This window comes from Lipomyces tetrasporus (assembly GCF_029532465.1).
Source record: "Lipomyces tetrasporus strain NRRL Y-64009 chromosome Unknown POJ06scaffold_2, whole genome shotgun sequence".
NCBI classification, from domain to species: domain Eukaryota; kingdom Fungi; phylum Ascomycota; class Lipomycetes; order Lipomycetales; family Lipomycetaceae; genus Lipomyces; species Lipomyces tetrasporus.
This window is the reverse complement of record NW_026611597.1, coordinates 40,223-61,449: the sequence shown is the minus strand read 5'-3', so window position 1 is coordinate 61,449 and position 21,227 is coordinate 40,223. Positions and strand designations below refer to the sequence as shown.

Below are 21,227 nucleotides of genomic sequence, written 5' to 3'. Positions count from 1 at the left end.
CGGCAACATAAATTTTAATCTTAAGATACACTAGACAGCTTTCTCCTTGGTCGGCTCATCCAGCGCCTCAACAGACTCCCTTTCGAGAACCAGGGCTCTAAAGTCGGTGACCTTCTTGAAGCGCTTTCCAGATCGCAAATCCCGCCTCTCCAAGAAGAATATCAAGATGACAAGCAAAACATGCAAAACTGAAGTAATAAGCGAAAACGTGAAGCCTCTCATAAATCGAGGCGCGTGTGGAACTGGAAATGTAAAGATTGGAACCCACGCTAAGAAAACTTGTCCGATACAGTTCATCGAGGCAGTGATTAGTGAGCGTGCCTCAGGATCTTCCTTGACAACGTCAGATGCCCAAGACATCTGAAAAGGGTTCATCGAACTCGCTATGCCCGCTACGAAAAAAGCAAATAACCTGCCACCCTCGGAAACATTCCATCCCAGCAATATGCCAGCGGCAACTGTGGTCAGGACAGTTGCAACCAAACATGGCGTGAATCTGTCGCCAGTTTTGTCAGCGTAGTAACATCCGAGTACGGTCGTGACAATAGTAACCGCCTTGCTGACCGTCGGATAGTTGTTAATCTGAGGAATTGTGTATTTGACCGAATCCGTGTTCTTTAGATATAGCGAGAACGGAGTGCTAGAGAAATATTGATTCTGATCAAACAAGCACCATGCAAAAACAAAACAATACCACGGCCAGTCTTTGAGCACGCGAAGAAGCTCCTTCCATTTAATCTTCTTTTCAATCTTTCGGATGCCTTCCTCTTGCAATCGCTTGTTGGCAAGGTCGATTTCCGCTTGAGAGAGCCACCACGTCGGCTTCGTATTGTTCGGCGAGTTCGGGAAGAACACGTACCCAATGAGCGCACATGGCAGGGTAATGCAGAAGCACACTATAAAAAGCCACCTCCATCCTGCCATTCCATGATGGCCCTCAAGACGTGTATATGTCGCCGTCTGGAGGTACCCTGAAATCATACTTCCAAGCGGAGAAGAGATGTTGAACAATGCAACGCGAACACCCATTTCTTCACGTAGATACCACGAGCCAATCACGTAGATCAATCCGGTAAATGCAACCGTCTCACACGCACCAAGAAAGAACCGACAGACGTACAAATCACGAAGACTATGTGCCCATGCGCATCCGAATGTGCATACACCCCAGAGGATTTCCATTGTCGGTAGCACGCGTTGGATCGGCAGCCGTGTCAGGAGGAAACTACCGGGAATCATAAACGTCAAGTACGACGAGTAGTATACAGCCGTAAGGTAATTCAAGTCATTTCCGCCAAGGTTGAGATCTTCTTTCATGCCCCTACACTCATTAGCTTTCCTTAGCACTAGGACATGATGCCATACATACGAGACATAAGCGTTGGTCAAGGAACTATTATCAAGAGTCTTGCTGAATGAAGATAAACAGCCAAATACCAAGATGGCACAATCAAGCTTGAACAGCAATTTTTTCTCCTGCGCCGTCGTACCAGGTCGGTACCATTCCACGCCTTCCTTCAGTTTCTGCCATTTTGTTTTGGCCTGGCCATCGAAGGAAGCCGTTGTGGTCTCTCGCACGAAACTATCCGTTCCCATGATGCAACTACTCTATATATTTTTATTTGTGGATCGGGCATATAATGAGCAACAGAAATCAGTAAGTGCTGCTGTCAGGTAATATATCACATTCACAGAGTCAGATTTGTGCGGTACAATCACTTATCTAAGTCATTCCTCTCCTGATAGGCACCAACGTTCGGGATTTAGGGATCGCGTAGCAGGGCTGCAAGAATTGCTTGGGCGATAAGAAACTGCCGAGCGCCAAGCAATACTCCAATGGGGGCGGCCCTGAGTGGAACGACAAGGCACCGTAAAACTGCATCTTCACAAACTATATGTCGTGATTTGCTTAGAACCCCTGAGGATCGTGCGTATCAGGTAATAATAATCGAATTCTTCCCTCGGCCCAACAAGAAGGACGTCCGTATGCGAAACTAGCGTTGTTGCTGCCTCAGCGGCACGGCCGAACCTAAGGTTAAAGTGACGCTTGGCGAGCTTTTTCAAACCCAAATCCCCGAGTTTGGTCCTCGCGCCAACCCCTCCCCATTGTTAAATGCCACATTGGCGAAGGCTGATCTACCGGTAATTCCCTTTATTAGGTATTACAAGTCGTCCAGGCTTCAAATGAACTGGACTTGCCAACATCTGTTTCACTGGCATTGGATATTTGGATTACGGTGCGATTCGCACTGAAGTGTTATCTGCCTCAAGTTGTTAGCGAGGTAGATACACTGCTCAACACGACCAATGCACGTCATTGCAATTTGATTTGGCGGTTTCGCTATCTGTCATAGTGGAGTGCTGATATGGAGGGCTCGACTCTGCACAAAATCTGATTGCAAGTTTGACACTACCGGATTAAGGCTCTAGGCTCTGAACCGGACCGGTTGATATTCACAATATTCAAAAAGTATAGTAAAAGAAAATAAAGGAAACATTAAAGTACACATTTTGTAGTCACAAGACGATATTTCAGACTCGTACGAATAGAAAGAACGGTGGATGTCATGATCGAAAGGTTAGGGTTAAGACAAGGGGCTAACCCTATCCCACATAATGTCGAGTCAAGCTAACAACAGGTGGAGAACAGGTGGAGAAGCTGGCCGCAGTGCCGTGCTCGACAGAAGCATAGTTGGAGTAGACCAGGAAAGAGTTTGCATTCGGAGCCATATCAGAGATGCTTTTCCACTTTTCGGGGGGTTAGTACCTCAGTAACCGGTCCAACCGGTCCTCCGCGATTCCAAACCGGACCGATCTTTTGCGCTCTGGCCGACCGGCCGAGTCGTCCAGTCCCGTCAAGACCCGGGCCCGGTTAAAACCGGTTCCTATCCCGATTGTCGCAAAAGGTCTCCTGTCGCTAGCCGTATCCTTACGATGAAGCCACCAATCCCTTACACTAAAAGTCTCCTCCAAAATGACACCTCGCACTGAGCTTGGTGAAACTAGTCTATTCTCATCGCCGCAATGTTCTCCGAGCAACTTGGAATAGTTACTGTACATATTACTTAGTAAATATATCTTCTTTAACTTACATATCAAGAGAGTAAATTTTTGTACCGATGCTAATCGCTTCACTATGATATCCACTAAATTTTCATTTTGGTACTCTCGCAATGAAGGCAAAGAGGGCCTATTGTGCAGTACGCCATTCTATTCTAGCTAGTAAACGCGACTTACTGTAAACTGCAACAGGGAAGTTCGTTTTGTGTCATTACTCGTCGGCGCTGGTGTTCGTAACTCAACTTTTAAAAAGGATATTCATTGGAGGATAAACTAAGCTGTCCCGTAGACATTGAGGGTCTAAAGCTCACATAATATTTTCAATGCTAAAATATCAAGATTAAGTCCGGTTTAAAGGGTTAGGGTAAGAGATGTAATTCGTGGCTTGGATCTCATGGACGCACATACGGTAACGCTATCAAATGGTGCATACGTGTTTAGAAGGCTAGAAGACAAATATTGGGATTAGCGGGTAGAAAACTTCCTTCCTGTCTACCCTTTTTAACCGGAAACTGGCGAACAGCGCCCAAAGATATCAAATCCCAAGAACTAACTGCCAAGTGAATCCAAGTCTAAGTCACCGTGAGGTTGCAGTCATCTCAGGCAGATCATCTATCATTTCACTATGTATCAGATCCTACTCCAATGTGAACAAGACGTCCCAACGATCTCTTCCAGCTTCGAAGTGAAACCCAACTCGAAAGCATCCGTGGATATCTCTAATCAGAACTGGACGCATGGAGGCAGTGACAATATGCAAAAGGTGTCAGATCCTTCACTTTACTAAACTGCTAAAATTGGGTGTAAGCACTGAATATCAGGACAAACCGTAAGTGCATAGGATTCAGCACGAGTTGCCGACCTAGCAATGCAAAGGAAGGCGCTCCTCTGAGCTGAAGTACATATCCCATCGAAAGTCTCCTGAGTCACCAAATTTGGAGTAAACACATTCACGTCCAGCTGTGATTGCTGGACCACGGCTTACGGCTAACTCTTGGTAAGTGTCAGCGAGAATAAGTCCTTTAGCTGGTGATGAGTTCCTGTACAGCAGCAAGGGGAACTAGTTCACGGGATTCACATAGGCTAGTCACTCATATTTAACAGTGTCCAAGCTGATTGGCAGAGCATACCAAGACCCTTATCCTACGCATTAGAGCTCGGAACATACTCCGACTCTTATCTATCGATCGGAATCTTTGGATTTGCGTCAGTGCGTGGATGCAAAAGGCGATAAGCATCATCCCCGGTCTGGTGTTGTGATGTGGTAATTGATGAGTCGACAGGCGCGACGTCGCGCCGACAGTGACGTGGACGCGCAAGCGCAGATAAGCTCATGCATGAACCTTCTCGATTAGTCCTGGATTATCTACACTAGTTTTGATGTCTGGCAATCGCATTATGTCTTGAACCTAACTGCGAGCACGAGATGTCAGAGGAATTTTAGGGTGTGGAAATAGGGCGATTCTGTATCATTCTGAAACCGATATTTTATTATCCGATGCATTGTATCGCGTTAAGATTGCGAATACAGTAACTATCGGATAGATTTGGCTGCTAACAGCGCGGGGGCTTGTCACTGTGGCTTGGATGCACTGTTCAAGCTCACGTGCAATGCGTGAATCAAATCAGGCAGCGGGGCAAAAGTATACACTCCGGTGCGATAAGGGCAGGGGTAAGGGATTATCAGAAACGTAGTAGTCACAGTTTATACTCTCCGCTATCTAGTGGATCATACCGCAGACTTGGTATGACTCTCTCGCCCCGCTAGGTCCGATCCGATTTGACAGCCAATATCAATTGACTCGCAGCAGAGAAGTCAGATGATGATTAGTCTGACTCTGTGGCTGACTCTGGCCTTTTTTAGCCACAGAATATTTTGACGATTGCAGGAAGAACACCTCGGGTTAAGCCACAGACAATGGGTCCTGTCTAATTCACCATTTTGTCTTCAGCGAGTTGCACATGCCATGGGGAATGTCGGCGGTGCCAGGACGACTGCATCATCGGATCGTTCTCGGGGCCAATGAAGGGAATATTCTGGTGGCTGAAACACGAGTCCGCCGATTCCGCTCCGTGCGAGCCTCGGAACAGTGGTGCCGGTGACACGAGTACAATGTTGGTTTTGAAGGGCTTGCGAGTAATCCTCATGGCGTACATTTAAATAACCCTTGTTCTTTGGAGGTATATGTATATCGAAAATATTCGGCAAGATGGAGATGCCAAGAAGAGAGTCGTATCATGTCATGGCATTGATGATTCACTGATTCAATGCCCACCTCCCGAAAGCATGGCCTGATTAAACAGAGCTACGACACAGCGTGACGCCTGCATGTGTCAGGTACAAGTTAGATAAGCCCATCCCTGGTGATACTCTGACAATTACGTACATCGCGTTGGGCGACTGAAGCGGTGAAAGTTTTACTCATCAAAAGAAAGATATGCCCTAGCAGATATTCACAGAATATAATTTACGGGTTTAAATCCCATGCTTGAAGCTACGTTAGGCATCTGTCGATAGCGGGATGTGTCGGATAATTGCCCGAGCGCACCGCAAACTCTAAACATGCGCCTAATTTGATTTGATGGCCGCGACAATGAGTCCCGCTAGTCGAGCAATTGAAGATGATTATGAATCATTCTGCCTGCCTAATATGACATATGTTATTGGCTAGCCAGTGTATGCATTGTCGTACAATGCCTAGTTTGATAAGGAAGATAAGGCCGCGGGCAGATATGCGCGGTTTTCAAATATGCCTCACACTCTGAAAATTGTGATCGAGGATAAGTGACAGATGCACCGTGCTGATCGGCAAGTGCACACGCCTGTAGCCGAAAGTCCGAATCGCCGCCAATGCGGTTCTTCGATACCTTGAGTCAGTGGCCTAGAGCTAAGGTATATGTGAAGCTTATGACTGTTCCTTAACTAGCAACTATCGGCTATCATGTCGAATGTCATGCGCATAAATTAGCTTCAACGCTGAGACGCGAAGTGCATGTGCGATAGGACTTTCTAAACTGGGCTGGCGTTAGTGGGATTGGCGACGGTGGCCGACGCCGGACTGAACCTTACTGACGGCGATAGCCAGTCACGATAACGCATTAGCGCAGCATTGACCCGGGTCCGACCACGAAGCACAGTCAATCATCCGTTTGGGAGGCACAAATTTGTGAACTCAGTACAGCACCGCAAACGCTATCGTGGAACCAGCAGTTAATATAGCGATAGACAGTCAAGTACTACCAAATTAAGGCAAAATGTGCGGCCTGCTAGGTACGTTATAGAGACGCAACTAACTTGCATAGTTTCCTAACAGCCAATACATAACGCCGTCCACTTTTCTACGGGTACTTTGTAGACGACGACGGCGATTGAACCGACAGGCAATCCGTGCGCGATGATTTCGATGGCGATTAACTGGTCCTTGCGCTTTCTAGCTGGCGCTATCACCAGCGTCAATGTTATCTCATTGGATCTTGCTGACCACCGGACCTACGCCAGTATCTAGCGACCGCAATAACCGGCCGACTCATGCAGTCTGGGTCGCACTAAGAAGCTTCGTTCCCCGTGCACCGACATATAGCCAAGAGCCGGTCATTTCCATTACCCTCTCCACTATAGCCGGCTGCTGTCATTCAACAAGCATCGATGAGTCCGAGCTAGGAATTTGCGTCGCCGATTGCCTCCAGGTATTGAGCAACTAGACTCGGGGCTTCTGCGAAGAAATACCCCGTCGACGTGGGGAGTTGAACAGCTGTCTACCAAGCGCGGATAGGGCAGCTTCGAGCCAAGTTGCGGGCAGTAGTTCATATATGACAACATTGCTGTTGCTAGACTATCTTGCTGTCCGTGGCAGGCACGGAGAGCGAACAGGTGTGAACGGCCGGGGAGCCACAGCATGTCGTGGAAGCATGACTGAACGAGAGAAGGGAGTGTTGTACTGATTCTGGTTGATTACGAGTCTCAACGAATTAACTATGCAAATATTGGGAGGATTATTCTCACATGTGATTTTTTAGCGAGAGAGTAATCCTACATCCGACGAGCGTATTTGTCACTCAAGTACGCCGTCAGCATCCTTGCCAGAATATTCGTAATTTGGATTTAAAATGACTAGATTTGCGGTCCTGTGGCCTATCTATCGGGGCAATTATTGTTATTTATATATGCAATACATTACGGTCTACTTTGACAGCAAAACGGCTGGTCCCGCCAGATATGCAGAATCTCATCCGCTCTCTTGCCCTTGCAACCCAGTGCAAACACCGTCTCCGAGCTCTCCAATTGCTGGGCGCCGGTAGGACTGAGACTTCATGCATCTCCAGTGGTTTAGCGCACCTGCCAAAATAGAACTTCGATGTCTGTTTGGAGTTCAATCTATTGGGCACGTACATAGCTAAGTCGATTCCAGTTGCGGATAGGAATGGTCGGCATGCAGAAGCCCGCAAAACTCCTTCAATTTGTATGATTTTTTTTATTTTGGTAGAATGGACGTTTGTACATACGATCGGAAGTCGCTCAGTGAGCGGTCGTAAGGAGACTGTCGCCGTATTTCAACAGCTCCACCATCAATGGCTAGCCTGTACACAAAGTGTAAATATGTGATTTTTATTCGACCGCGTAGATCAAGGAAGCAACATATGAGTGCTGAATAGAAGAGGTTTGATACTACAGTAAAAGGCTGCGTACGAAGCTCAACCTAGTCCTGGTAGAAGAATATATTTTAAGGCATGTGTGCCATTGGCCGTTGCGCAGATTAAGTTGTGAACTGGGCTCGCCGTACCTAGTGTCCATGCACTTCGCCCCACACTGCTACACAAAGCATATAAATATGTGCATATGCCGAGCATTCTCTCACTACTCATGCTCCACTTAAATAGTTGCTAGGTAGGGAGTTGCGATGAGGTGCGATGAGCCTATCCAATGCGTCCTTTCATCTTACTAGCTTGAGACGAAACATGTATTATCCGCGCAGCACAGCTGTCTGCTTCACGACAGTCCACAACCCATATATTTAAAAAGTGAAAAGATGTGGACAAGGTTGAATATCCCAGGTGCATCTTTCGGAGTATTGAGTCGATAATGTACCAAGGCGAACAGATCGAGGTCCCCACTCGCGTAACTTCTTCCCACCTCAATCCTGGCACAGTACGTTACACTACGGTACTCTTTGCGACGGCCTTACACCTTAGCCAGTGACAAGCTGATTGGCGATAATTAAATCTTATACTACTTACAGCCCAGTGAGATCGATCTGTATCATACTAGACTTGAACACATAAAAGTATATATATGGGATAGACTGCCATTTAATGTACTATCAGTCTTATATGCTTGCTAGCTTGCTAGCCTGATGGTGACGATGCTGGTGTACGAGTGAGATATGCAATGCTATGGGATTGTCGGACAACTAGCCCTTTCTGACAGGTGCACCGCGCGGATGGCCGCTATCATACGAACTCACGCAGGAGCCAGTCTGAAACAAACCGCGGAAGTAAAATTGAGACTTGAAGCGTTATCAGTCTTTCCTCAGCCACTGATTCCATCTTTGTGGCGGTGAAGCATCAAGATACCTTATTTGACGCCCTTGGATACGCAAGAGTATCTTAGCATGGCTGTTTGAACCACGACCAACCGACAGTATCGAGATTGTAGGTACCATCGTGGCATGCGAGGATTCCCCAGTTGGCTCTTGCTGATGGCACACTGCATTGCTTGGCTCATGATGGCCATTAGGCAACGGAAAACATCACCCTAAAAGTCGAATTTGCTTTTGCGAACTCTAAATTCGGGACTTTCGGAGAATCATTGGGCCTCCAGCAATCATTCGCCTTTTCGACTGCGAATTCTGGTCTTGCACAAGGATTAACGAATTTTTCTAAACTACAGTAACTAATTCGCCCTTGAGGTGGCAGTGCCAGTTGTAGATTAGTGTCGGCGGTGCGGCTCCTGGCAAGCGCATCAAATTCCCGCGTCCGTCTTATCGACTGAACCGGTGTAATGCGAGTGTGCTAACCTGAGCTACTGCAACCCCAGGGTGGCCCGGCTCCAACAAGCTTCTTGCTCAGTGCACCATCCGACCCGTGTCAGGTCCGGTACCATTCACAATCGGTGGCCAATGACCTCCACGATAAGAGCTTTGCGCTTTCGCCGAGCGAGGTACTCGGCTAGACTCAAGTCTAGTCCCTGCCAGTACCACTTATTTTGCTCGTCGAGTTTGGCTGTGCAGTTAGTTGGCGCCGGCCCTTGATCCGGCTATCGGAATACTTTCGTTTCGTAGTCGCTCCAAGTTGCAGTTGACTGACTGAGTCTGCATATAAGCCTGCCAACCCCCTACTGCATTTGCCAAGCGCTTTCGCTTTCGATAGTATTACGCCCCGGCTTGTCGTTGTTGCATTCAACCCGATTCACAGTCAATACTGCTGCTGCCAAGATGGGTTTCGATTACTTCATGAATCCATTTGCTGAATGGATCGGCTGGTTTCCCAAACACTATTCACGCGAGGAGCGTGTGCTTGTCCACAAGTTGGACTTTCTTATCCTGGTCTTTGCTTGTCTGTCCACCTGGGCCTGCAACTTGGACGTCAATGCTATCTGTATGATTTTGTCACTCGAATATCAAAAATCAAAGATTTAACATCAATAGACAATGCATACGAGTCTGGTATGCAGGACGACCTTAATCTCTACGGTAATCGACTGAGCTACCTCAATGCCGTCTGTACGTATATTTCTGATTGCTAATATGTATCACAACTGACATTGGTAAAGATTGGGCCGCTACCATTGTGTTCCAGGTTCCTTCCAACGCCCTACTTACCGTACTTCCCGCTGAGTATTTTATTCCAGCTTGCGAGCTTATGTGGGGCATGTTCACCCTTGGCACCGCGTTCGTTAAAAACTACGAACAGCTCGTTGTCATGCGCTTCTTCGTCGGTGTCACCTCAACCCCCTGCTGGATTGGAAACGTTCATATTATCAACAGTTGGTACCGCAAACAGGAGCTCGGCAAACGCAACGCCATTTTCTACAACACCTACCCGCTTGGCGCTATGTTCACAGGCTACCTCCAGAACGCGTGTCTTACTCTCGACGGTGTTGGTGGTCTTCAGGGTTGGCGCTGGTTGTTCATCATTTGCACAATCATCACACTCCCTATTTCATTTATTGGCATGATGTTTTTTCCTAACGTTCCCGACAACTGCAAATCTCGGTGGCTTACTCCTGCTGAGAAGGAGCTAGCTCAGAAGCGTCTCATTGACGAGGGGTTCGCTCCTTCGCAGGGTTTGAATTGGAATATCTTGAAGCGCGTTTTAAAGGCATGGCCTACTTGGGTTTTCTTCATCTTAGCCAACCTCTACTGGCAGACTCCTTATCCTTCTACGACTCCTTATCTCTTGTGGCTTGGTGACAAGTACCCCAACCCCGACCAGTACAGCATAATTAACAACTTGTCCACTATCTCTTATGCCATCTCAATTGTCTCAGCTATGTTCTTCGCTTTCTACTCTGACTGGCGTGGTAATCGCTGGGATTCTCTCGTTATGGCCGGTGTCGTCGTATTGGTGTGTAACTCAATGCTTCTCGCTTGGAATATCCCAGACGGTGCAAAGTTCTTCGCCTTTATTGCCCTCGGCTTCTGCAACGGACCTATTAACCTTGTCATTGCTTGGATTGCGGAGAGTCTTGCATACGATCTCGAAGTTCGTTCGATCTCTCTTGCGTTCGTCAACATGGGCTACTGTCTTTTTGCTCTTGCTATTCCACTCACCGCCTTCCAGACCGTAAATCAGCCTCGTTTCAAAGGCGGCTACATTTGGTCGGTTGCAATCTCCGTCGTCGAACTCCTCATGATTCCAGTCCCGTTATATCTTGAGCGCAGAGACAGGCGTCTTGGCATTCACCAGGCCGAAACCGATTTAGTCATCGCCTCAGCCGTCGGTTTGGATGAGGTCTCGCAGGAGGTTGCCGGTGGTGATGAGTCATTCTCCAGTCATGAGAAGAAGATGGACAGCGATGTCAAGATTAGTGATTTGTCATGATTTCTTTCCTGTTGTCCAAATAGTTTGTTTAGAAAGCGAATGTAATTTCATGATGGGTGTTTATATATGAAATGATCCCGGTTTTAAGTCTTTGCCTACATGTTCAAAATAAATAAATGCATTGCTGTGATCTCTTCTTTGCACTTGTTGGTCTATAGTAAGTAACCAATTAATTTGTTGAAGTGTGTTGGTTTTTTGCAGTATTATGTTTGGGTTTGTTGGTGTTTCAGCTGGTTGGATTGTACAGTAACTACAGAATATAGTTAGTTAAGTTAACTTACGTGATTTATTCGAATAAAATATCGATTATTTACTTGCCCAGGGGCCCGCTGAACACCATCACGTGATCGAAAACATTTGCTTTGTTGTTGCAGTTAGAGTTTGTGAATAAGCTGTCGCGTGTAACTGCGGCAGCGAACGGAAAGTCACATCTTCGTCAATGCCAAGTCAGTGCTATAGCACTGCCCAGACACCGCCAAGTGTTGCCTTACTCATGTATACTATTGTCGCTTAGTGGTCCTCGAAGATAGCGCAGGTTCGGTTCTGTGTGGTTCGGTACATGGTGAAGTTGCATGCTGCTGTTGGGTCCGGCGGCTTGTTTGGTCCTTCGACTCGCGCTGGCCGGGCTTGATAGTCGGCTATCGGAGTTGCGTTTTTCTCGATGGACAGTCAGTCGCCGTTTGACCCACTCAGTCCAACGATATAAGATGGCTAGACATCTCCTGAGTGCAATTCACTACTGCTACTCCGGTTCCTGTCATCGTTGCATTCAAGCCGACTCACAGTCAATATACTGCTGCTGCCAAAATGGGTTTCGATTACTTCATGAATCCGTTTGCCGAGTGGATTGGCTGGTTTCCCAAACACTATTCGCGCGAGGAGCGTGTTCTCGTCCACAAGCTTGATTTTCTTATCCTGGTCTTCGCCTGTCTGTCTACGTGGGCCAACAACCTGGATGTCTACGCAATCTGTATGATTTTGTCACTCGAACTCAGAAATTAAAAATTAGATCTAACATCAATAGACAATGCATACGAGTCTGGTATGAAGGACGACCTTAATCTCTACGGTAACCGGCTGAGTTACCTCAATGCCGTCTGTACGTATATATTTCTGATTGCTAATATGAATCGCCGCTGACATGGTTCAAGATTGGGCCGCTACTATTGTGTTTCAGATTCCTTCCAACGCCCTACTTACAGTAGTTCCCGCTGAGTATTTTATTCCAGCTTGCGAGCTTATGTGGGGCATGTTCACCCTTGGCACCGCGTTCGTTAAAAACTACGAACAGCTCCTTGTCATGCGCTTCTTCGTCGGTGTCACCTCCACCCCCTGCTGGATTGGAAACGCGCATATTATCAATACCTGGTACCGCCGGCAAGAGCTCGGCAAGCGCAACGCCATCTACTACAACACCTATCCGCTTGGCTCTATGTTCACGGGCTACCTTCAAAATGCGTGTCTTACTCTCGACGGTATCGGCGGTCTTCAAGGCTGGCGTTGGCTGTTCATCATTTGTACAATCATCACTGTCCCCATCTCATTCGTCGGCATGGTGTTCTATCCCAATGTTCCCGACAAGTGCAAGTCTCGCTGGCTCACTCCGGCAGAAAAGGAGCTCGCCAAGAAGCGTCTGCTCGACGAGGGCTTCGCTCCTTCCCGGGGTATCGACAGGAGTATCTTGAAGCGCGTTTTAAAGGCATGGCCAACCTGGGTTTTCTTCATCTTGGCCAATTCGTTCTGGCAAACTCCCTACCCGTCTACGACTCCCTATCTCTTGTGGCTTGGTGACAGGTACCCCGGCAACTACAGTCTGATTAACAACTTGTCCACTATCTCTTATGCCATCTCCATCGTCTCAGCCATGTTCTTCGCTTTCTACTCTGACTGGCGTGGAAATCGGTGGGATTCGCTCCTCATGGCTGGCGTGGTCGTCTTGGTGTGCAACTCCATGCTGATGGCTTGGAATATTCCAACCGGAGCCAAGTTCTTCGCCTTCATAGCCCTCGGTTTCTGCAACGGTCCCATTAATCTTATTATTGCCTGGTTTGCAGAGACCCTATCATACGATCTCGAAGTCCGTGCCATCTCTCTGGCGGTTATCAACATGGGCTACTGTATTTGTGCCTTAGTGGTCCCTTTGACTGCTTTTCAGACCATCGACGCGCCACGTTTCTACGCCGGTTTCATATGGTCAGTGTGCCTCTCCGTCGTCCAGCTCCTCATGATCCCACTCCCGATCTACCTCGAGCGCAGAGACAAACGTCTTGGCATTCACCAAGCCGAAACTGACGTGATCGTCGCCTCCGCCGCCGGTTTGGACGAGGTCTCGAAGGAGGTTGCCGGTGGTGATGAGTCATTCTCCAGTCGTGAGAAGAAGATGGATAGCGATGTCAAGATTAGTGCTTTGTCATGATTTTTTCTGTTGTCCAAATAGTTTGTTTAGAAAGCGAATGTAATTTCATGATGCGTGTTCGTATATGAATTTATAACGGGTTTTGTCGGTTTATGTAGAAGTACAGGTTATGTCTATTATGATATACGTTACAGGAAAAAATTGCTCGCTCTGACAATCTACTGACAGCAAGACACTTGCTGTGAGTAAATCTGGCAACTTGTCAGAGACACTTGCACTTTGACTCAACCCTGGACTTGCTCTGTCACTGCAAGCCTTGCGTGGTGGTCTCTATTATGATATATTAACTCTCATACGATGCCTCCCAAGGTGAGAGAGTCACGTGAGCACAGTCGCTCCTACATTCTTGATTATTTCCGCTCCTACAATATCACGCCGCCAATCTTTGCAATATGCATCCCTGTGCTGCAGACCACAAATAATTAGATGACTATGTGGCATTGTGTCATGCACAAAACCATGCATTACTACCTAAGACTTGCAATGAACTACTGCACCCGTCAGCGACCTATCAGATGAGTGGACGCCGCTTTAGTCTTTAGGCCAAAAACTCCTAAATCAGAGGCAAACATTCTAGAGGATCAGAAGTATTAGTTGTCTAGATGCATTGAACTTCGATCCATCTAATGGCTAACGATCGGAGACTGCAGATATCCGCGCTTCTCATACAAGGGTTAGGGTCTAGTGGAGATAGCGACCGTGGTGACTATCCAAGGAGATCTCCATGCAGATGCGGCGGCTGAGCTCAGACATGAGATCATATCCTCCGTCCGGGAATATCTCCTCTCGATCCACAAGCCTGACGAAACACCCCGAATTGTCGAAACGGGTCCATGCCAGACCTACTAAGTGCGGAGCAGTCTTCAAAGACGTGGTAAACCATGGACGTTTTAGGATATCTTTGGTTTGTAGGCGCTGCTCTGGGTTGTACCTTATTGCTTATCACTCTTTGCAAGAGATCTCCGAAATCTTTCACTTCTGTCTCCGGTCTCATCCCCATCGGCTCTAAGATAAACTCCGTCTCAGGCTCGGCCGGGGAACATTGTTCGTCAAGATGTTCGTCTCAACTGCAACTTCATCAGCGACAGCCTCATTGTCTGCTGCGCCTATATGGACATCGTGAAGCCTACTTCATTAAGTGGTGGCGGTGTCTGTAGCATTAAAGATTGGCCAAAATCGACCACCAAAGACTTTTCCGTAATCCAATTATATTCAACATTTGAGAGATTTGTAGGCCCAACCAGATATTCGGGTGCAGATACCCTGTCGTTGAGCTCTGCTGACCAAAGTAGAACTTGTCTGTGATTGGGAAGCCGAGTTGTTCGTAAACTCTATCCGACCACGAGTCGACCTGCGCAGGTTACATCAAGATATTGGAGATATTACAGTATTAAGATCTAAAACTCGATAAGACCAGCCAAACTAACCCTATCCCTGACCACGTTTACGGCTGCACCGGCGCCGCCTTCATATACGATCTCAATAATGTAGCTGTTGATTAGTTGATGAATTCCAACTTCAGGTTTGCGCTGTCGCTGACCAGCTCGGTTTAGTTACACAATTATTAGTCACATTACAGATCAATTTCGATTTGAACTTTTTTGTATTTGATTGATGTGCTTCATAAATATCAATGGGCAGGGATGTCATTCGAAATGTTCACTTTTACGAAGCTTCGCGACCAACTGAGCCCCCTGGCGGATTATATTTAAATCCGTCTGTGACCAGAAGAAAATTCCTTCGTATGCTAGAATTAATTTTCCATGTGAACGGTCCATACAGTGTGTGGTTTCGAGGAGCTGACAATCCGCTCGCGCCTACTGACGACCCACTTGAACCGGGGCATTATTATATCGTGTGCAACATTCCAGGAGGTAAGTTCAACCTGTTTACTAGAATATAATTAGTCGACTAACGCAGTGTTAGGTATGATATGGGTGATTGACGAGCGATGCATTGCAAGATCGTTTCACGTACTGTTAAGTAAACGAGATGGCGCGTTTTCGGGAGCAAGTACGAAGTAGGGATGGAAAATGTGTGATAACAGGTGTTATCAATCCTGTTGCCGACAGAAATGACTGGAAAAGCTTCGAAGCTGCACATATTTTTCCACTCTCACACGAGGAACTCTCCGTATGGCTGAATTACTCTCAGTATGTTACACATTGGTCGGAAGGAACTGATGCGGTAATAAGCTCTTGTCAGAATGGCCTTCTTATGCGGGACGATAGTTAAACATGTTTCAGTGAAGACATGGATGGGATTGATGGGAGGTTCCTTGATCCTGTTTGCAGGCACCCAGGGGACGAGAGAAGAGTTATTGATGAGTTTTTGCGTTGGCACTTCCGTCAGACTGTCCTGGCCGATATGAAGGGGATTGCGAGCCAATTTTGAGTCTGATTTTCCTGATGGATCCGACATGGTTAGTGAGATAATTAATGGGCCACGGGCAGCTGACAGAATGGAGGCTGAATTGTTTTCAAGACTGAATAGATTACCGCCCGTACCATAATAATTTTTGTAATGGTGCTTACTTTGCAAATATTTCCTATTACGTTCAATTTTTGTGGACGAAAGATAACAGCGCCGCTTGAGAAATAGTAACAGTAGCTTGAATTATCGACTATTTATTCTTGCCAAGGCATTGATTTAATTTGCAGTCCCATTTAACTGTGCACAGGGCTTCCACGTCAAGCCTAGACTTCATGATGATTTCGTGAGCCCTATCGTCGGCGATTAGCGCCAACGCACATTTTCGTAAATGTTCTAATATTTAATTGTTTGCTGCGTTATATATGAAAAGAAGGACAAGCGAAAATTGACACACAGAAGAAAACATCAAGCCACGTCTAACCGGGCTTTCGACTACAAGGCTGACACTGGTGACTGTTTTCAGACTTCTAGTTACGTTTTCTATACATTTTGCGGCATCGCCATATGTTCAATTGGCCAAGAGGCACCAAGAATGCTGGAATCTGTGGCCAGAGCTACTTGTATGGGTCTTAACCCACCACACTCGCTGAGACAATGCCGCCGATCGTCCCCTTTAACGTACTCGATCAGGACCTACACAGTCGTGTCAATCTCAACATTTGGATCGACCCGAGCAGGCTCGAAGATATCGATGAAAAGATTGCCATCGAGGACATGTAGAATTATCCAGGCTTAGAAATTCCTTCGGGACTGTCATCATGACCGAGAGGATGAAGAGAGAATGCACCTTTCATGCTAAGGACGACTTCATTTCCCATCCTCAGAGTTGACAGAAATTTCTCAACCATCAAGCCAAAAGATATCGGTTCAATCTTTTGCCGGCAACTGTATAAGGCATGTCAACAGTCAGTTGTAGAAGATGAAGAAGATCTGATATCGGGCCCTAGCTCAAGTGATACTTTTGAAATGATTCATCACCTACTCGTCAAGTCAGAATGTCACAATGCGGTTGAACTTGCTCGCCGCCGCCGCAAAGGGTGGACAATGGAGTGCCTTAAAAAAAGTTAAGCGCGTTGAGGGTGTCGCACGAGGCAAAGCTCGGTGGTTGGAAGCTATGCCCAATTTACCTAGCCTCTCATTTAATTGTCAAATTAGTCTCTCTAATCGTGCAGACTATTACCCTAAACCTGGTTATCCCGCAGGGCTATCACACACGGAACTTTTCGGCTATGCATGCTATATGATTCAGGATTCGAAACTACGGAACCGAACAGGAACGCTTCCCGCGGCCATTGGTGAAATTTCCGCTCAGAAGTTATGTTTCTGCTAGGCTTATAAAAGGCATCGCATAGATCGTTGTTCCTCGTCATTAGGCTGTGCGCACACCTTCGCCCAATTCGTAAAAACCAGTAAGAAGAGCTGTTTGCTTATTACTCTGACTTACCTTCTAACATAGAACGCTATAGTATCTTCACTTTGCCGCGTACCTTAGGAATTAACGATCGAACAAGGGAGCGAAGTAGGGAGCCGTGAGACTGGTTAAACGTGATGTCATCCCCAGAGAAACCCCCAAACTTCGATAGAGAAAACATGATGTCACAATCAGACAAACGCGCAAACCCGGATAGAGAATTAAGACAACGCCGAATTCCATTTAGAACGACTAGGCAGAATGAATCTGGCGGCGCCCAATTCCAGGGATCCTTCGCAGCTGGAACTCGACAGGATCAATGGACCGTTGAAAAGGAGCCAGGAACATGGAATGCTATTTATGACTATGTGACTTATGGTTGGAACAAGAAGACTATTTGGAAATCAGCCGTTTGTCCCCTTTTTCTGGATGTGAGTGCAGTAGCTAAATGCTTTAGAAGTTCATTGAATTCATCGGAACAGCGTTTCAAGTCTACATCATGGCCATGATGAGCATAACTGTCGTCAACTTCCAATCGCCATATCTTCCCGCCTACGCAGGAGTCGTCGGTGCCATTTATATCAGCCTCTTTATATACGGGACCGCTGCAGCATCTGGCAAGTATTCATGAGAATACAACATTAGAAGCTCTGACCTAACAACTGTAAAGGCGGCCATCTCAACCCCATGATAACATTCTCGACACTATTGGCTGGTTTAACAGAGTTCCCCAGAGCGGTGTTATACATACTGGCGCAGACAGCCGGCGCTGTTCTTGCGGGCGGTATGATTAGAGGGTGTCTGGGCAAGGCTACAACAGAAAAGTACGAACACTCGCGCGGTTAAAATCTTGTTCTAAATTGACAAGTAGTTGAAGATACCAAGGGGGTGGCTGCTTCCTCAATAACAGCACGACCGATTCGTTTTCGATTGGGCAAGCATTCCTACTGGAAACCATCTTCTCGCTTATTTGCATGTAAGAAGCATGACGTCACAATTAGTATACCTACTGACCTGAACCTCATAGTTTCCTCGCATTCGGCATCGGTCTCGACCCTCGCCAAGCACAGCTGTTCGGACCGAGTATTGGACCAGCGATGGTAGGCGTCACTGTCGGAGTACTGATTTTCGCTTCTGCCGGCCTAGGGTTCCCCGGCTATTCGGGCCCATCATTTAATCCGGGCAGGTGTCTTGCTTATTCCGTAGCAAGGCATGACTTTGAAAGTGTGTTTATACTATAGAAGGATTTGCTTAAGTCTATACTGACGTGTACGCAGACCAGTGGATCTTCTGGATTGGACCTATGGCTGCGGCATTTGTACACGGTGCAATATATCACACGGTTCCGCCCTTTACGCTCGTTCGAATCTGCGACGTCGGAGTGGAATAAATTTGCGTCTCAACTGTCAGGCTCGCGACCTTGGCGTCCACTCCTCGGCGGCTATCGACCGTCTGGGTGGACCCGATTCGTCGCTTCGATTGTTTGTTCCTTGTATTTTTGATTGGTTGTTGTAGATTTCCTCGGGTCCTTTCACCGAAGGACACCCTGTATATAGGCTATATATAGCCATGCTTTTGTCGTTTGTTTGTCTTTGAAAATATATTCTGCTCCCTAGTGGGGACACAATGACTTTTCTCGCAATCACGCTGGCTGGCGCCGCTGTCGCTTCGTCTGGACTGTGTGCAGGACACGCAAAGATGAAGGAGTGTATAAGGAATAAAGAACAGTAACTATGATGATTTAGAATCTTTATTTCTGTCGAGCAGAGGGGATGGAATGGCCCGTTTTTATCCCTACGTCCGTCTCCTCCATCCCATGCTTGATGTAACGAGGCGGGGCGGAGATCAGGCAGGACAAAAAAGGCACCTTAAACAATATATTTATTATATCAGGAACCCAAGACTTCGTGCTTACGCTATTGGAGCCTCAAATTTAAGTTCAGCAGTGGATCAGTGATTTTTCACTTCTATCCTTGACTCTCTTAACGCAACTTCAATTTCTCGACGAGGAATAGCTGATTGGAGATCGTACCCTCCGTAACGGCGTCCATGACACAGTTATGTTAATAGGGAAATCTGTGATGATTGAGGACCGAAAATACATCACGGCGAGGTATAAAGTGCGAGAATATTTGGGACGCGACTAGCTCTGTTTATCTGTAGGATGACATTTGGATTTTGACCCACCCACGTCAGCGTCTCATGTAACGATTTCGAAGAACAACAATTGTTCCAAGCATGATATATGTGCCGCCATTGTCACTGAAACTTCTACTCGAACTTGTGTGTATTGTTTGCTTGATTTTCCAACTATTGTTTCTGACGCCCCTTTATAGAGGGTTAACTTAGGCAGGGCTGTACACGATATCCATAATTATCTGCGGCAATACGATAAGTTGCTCCCCTAACCCGCAGCGGTCTGGAGTGGTGGCAGCAAACAGCAGAAAGTGTTCTCATAATATTTATTACTTACGACCAACGAATAAGTTATCCAGAGCAATTGCATTTCGTAGCCCACTTCGCACCCTCATCATGTTTTCAAGAGATCAAATCCCGCGCAAACAGTCACGTTCGCATTCCCAAATTCGTTTCAACTTCTCACGACACTAGAGGAGGGACATACAACAGCTAGATATTGAAGCAACGAAATCTCCTTAGGTGGAAATACCAATGACCCCTATATTGCATTAGTTGACTGTTTGATCCCCGGAAACAAATAGAAGCATTGAACGACGTACCGCAAGCAGGTCGGGCACCAGCATGGCCAGTCGTGAGTGAATCAGGTTGTCCGCCCCTGCCGAGATCGTCAGTGCCAGCGTGGATGACGATAGTTCGGCCAAGCACGCTCTGGGGTCCGATCAAAGTGATCAGGTTGTCAGTAGTCGAGCTTCTGGCATTGCCCTCAGCATCGGTAGCGACATTGCCGAGATCACCGACGTGACGGACCTCGTCGGTCGGAGCACCGTGGTTCTTGACGAACGGGTTGAAGTGGCCGCCCGCAGAAGTGCAGCCGTTGGTTTTGTCGCCGAATTCGTGGACGTGGAAACCACGGAGGGCGTTAGGGTCGTTTCCCACTATATCCCAGGTGATAGTGGTGGGGTCGCCCTCGGCGGTCTGCTCGAAGGTAACAGTGCCGGAGACGGTGGAGTTTCCTTGGAGAACAGCGACTGAGATTCGAGTTAGTTTCATTGTTTTTGGAGCTCCGATACATCAATCTTTTTTCCCAGTCCTTCTGAAGTGAGGATAAGAGCCAGCGGATGGTGGCTCGATATGAAGACATGATCCCCTGCATCATGTCATCCTATCCAAGGTGACGGTTTCGGCACTCGTTCATTCCCATCGCTACCGACAAACAGAACCAATCTTCGCAACCAAGTCATAAAATACACCTACCGGCCTTAACGAGTGTGACGACAGATTGTGACGCAACAAATGCGATAGGGTGAAAGATCGGTGTGAATAAGAAGATTGCCAGGAGGGCGAGAGCCATAATGATTAGTACTGTCTCAAAAAAAGCAAGCAATAGGGATTCGTTAGCGGGTACCTGCGCATTGGCCCGTGCTGACTTCCATTTTCCGATACAATCGCCGATCCGGCTGAGGGTGATATTCTGACCGCGGGACAATTACGGCACATCTCCCACACACACCGCAGTTAAAGCCAACATTGGGTTAGGGCTATCGGCACCAAGGAGGACCCCACCGCGTGAGAATCTAATGTAACCAAAGATCCCCCCAGTCACTGATTCAATTGCCGGCTATCCATTTAATTATGGGAACTTACTTGCTGGAGCCAGGGCGGTGGTGGATGCGGATATCCGCCAAATTTTCCCATATCCGCATCCGCCATCCACCTTTTTGCAGTGTA

At 47.2% G+C, this 21,227-nt stretch overlaps 7 protein-coding genes across 7 annotated transcripts; 5 read left to right on the top strand and 2 right to left on the bottom strand.

Annotated features, from left to right (window-relative positions):
- Positions 1-30: 30 nt before the first annotated feature.
- Positions 31-1,596, bottom strand: POJ06DRAFT_193398 (major facilitator superfamily domain-containing protein; the record flags this gene model as incomplete). The annotated part of the gene is made up of 2 exons (XM_056184910.1): positions 31-1,321; positions 1,370-1,596. 2 exons carry the CDS (start codon positions 1,594-1,596, stop codon positions 31-33), a joined length of 1,518 nt encoding a protein of 505 aa, XP_056045861.1.
- A 7,561-nt stretch (positions 1,597-9,157) lies between these two features.
- Positions 9,158-11,380, top strand: POJ06DRAFT_218280 (major facilitator superfamily domain-containing protein). The gene is made up of 3 exons (XM_056185570.1): positions 9,158-9,654; positions 9,705-9,779; positions 9,830-11,380. Exons 1-3 carry the CDS (start codon positions 9,492-9,494, stop codon positions 11,098-11,100), a joined length of 1,509 nt encoding a protein of 502 aa, XP_056045860.1. The 5' UTR covers positions 9,158-9,491; the 3' UTR covers positions 11,101-11,380.
- Positions 11,381-11,540: 160 nt separating this feature from the next.
- On the top strand, positions 11,541-13,661 carry POJ06DRAFT_298762 (major facilitator superfamily domain-containing protein). Its single transcript, XM_056190659.1, has 3 exons — positions 11,541-12,070; positions 12,125-12,199; positions 12,252-13,661. The coding sequence occupies exons 1-3, from the start codon at positions 11,908-11,910 to the stop codon at positions 13,514-13,516; spliced, it is 1,503 nt and encodes a 500-aa protein (XP_056045859.1). The 5' UTR covers positions 11,541-11,907; the 3' UTR covers positions 13,517-13,661.
- Positions 13,662-14,289: 628 nt separating this feature from the next.
- Positions 14,290-14,740, top strand: POJ06DRAFT_244558 (uncharacterized protein). Its single transcript, XM_056186510.1, has one exon. The coding sequence runs from the start codon at positions 14,398-14,400 to the stop codon at positions 14,671-14,673; it is 276 nt and encodes a 91-aa protein (XP_056045858.1). The 5' UTR covers positions 14,290-14,397; the 3' UTR covers positions 14,674-14,740.
- Positions 14,741-14,958: 218 nt separating this feature from the next.
- On the top strand, positions 14,959-16,028 carry POJ06DRAFT_293922 (uncharacterized protein; the record flags this gene model as incomplete). The annotated part of the gene is given in 5 exon segments (XM_056190450.1): positions 14,959-15,390; positions 15,443-15,489; positions 15,509-15,746; positions 15,768-15,871; positions 15,912-16,028. 5 exon segments carry the CDS (start codon positions 15,150-15,152, stop codon positions 16,026-16,028), a joined length of 747 nt encoding a protein of 248 aa, XP_056045857.1. The 5' UTR covers positions 14,959-15,149.
- A 1,068-nt stretch (positions 16,029-17,096) lies between these two features.
- On the top strand, positions 17,097-19,099 carry POJ06DRAFT_244548 (aquaporin-like protein). The gene is made up of 7 exons (XM_056186509.1): positions 17,097-17,358; positions 17,416-17,770; positions 17,821-17,977; positions 18,031-18,184; positions 18,238-18,336; positions 18,388-18,584; positions 18,638-19,099. Exons 2-7 carry the CDS (start codon positions 17,498-17,500, stop codon positions 18,748-18,750), a joined length of 993 nt encoding a protein of 330 aa, XP_056045856.1. The 5' UTR covers positions 17,097-17,358; positions 17,416-17,497; the 3' UTR covers positions 18,751-19,099.
- Positions 19,100-19,809: 710 nt separating this feature from the next.
- Positions 19,810-20,881, bottom strand: POJ06DRAFT_244544 (superoxide dismutase). The gene is made up of 3 exons (XM_056186508.1): positions 20,754-20,881; positions 20,099-20,527; positions 19,810-20,037 (listed from the first exon to the last, which is right to left on the bottom strand). The coding sequence occupies exons 1-3, from the start codon at positions 20,848-20,850 to the stop codon at positions 20,015-20,017; spliced, it is 549 nt and encodes a 182-aa protein (XP_056045855.1). The 5' UTR covers positions 20,851-20,881; the 3' UTR covers positions 19,810-20,014.
- Between the last annotated feature and the right edge of the window lie 346 nt (positions 20,882-21,227).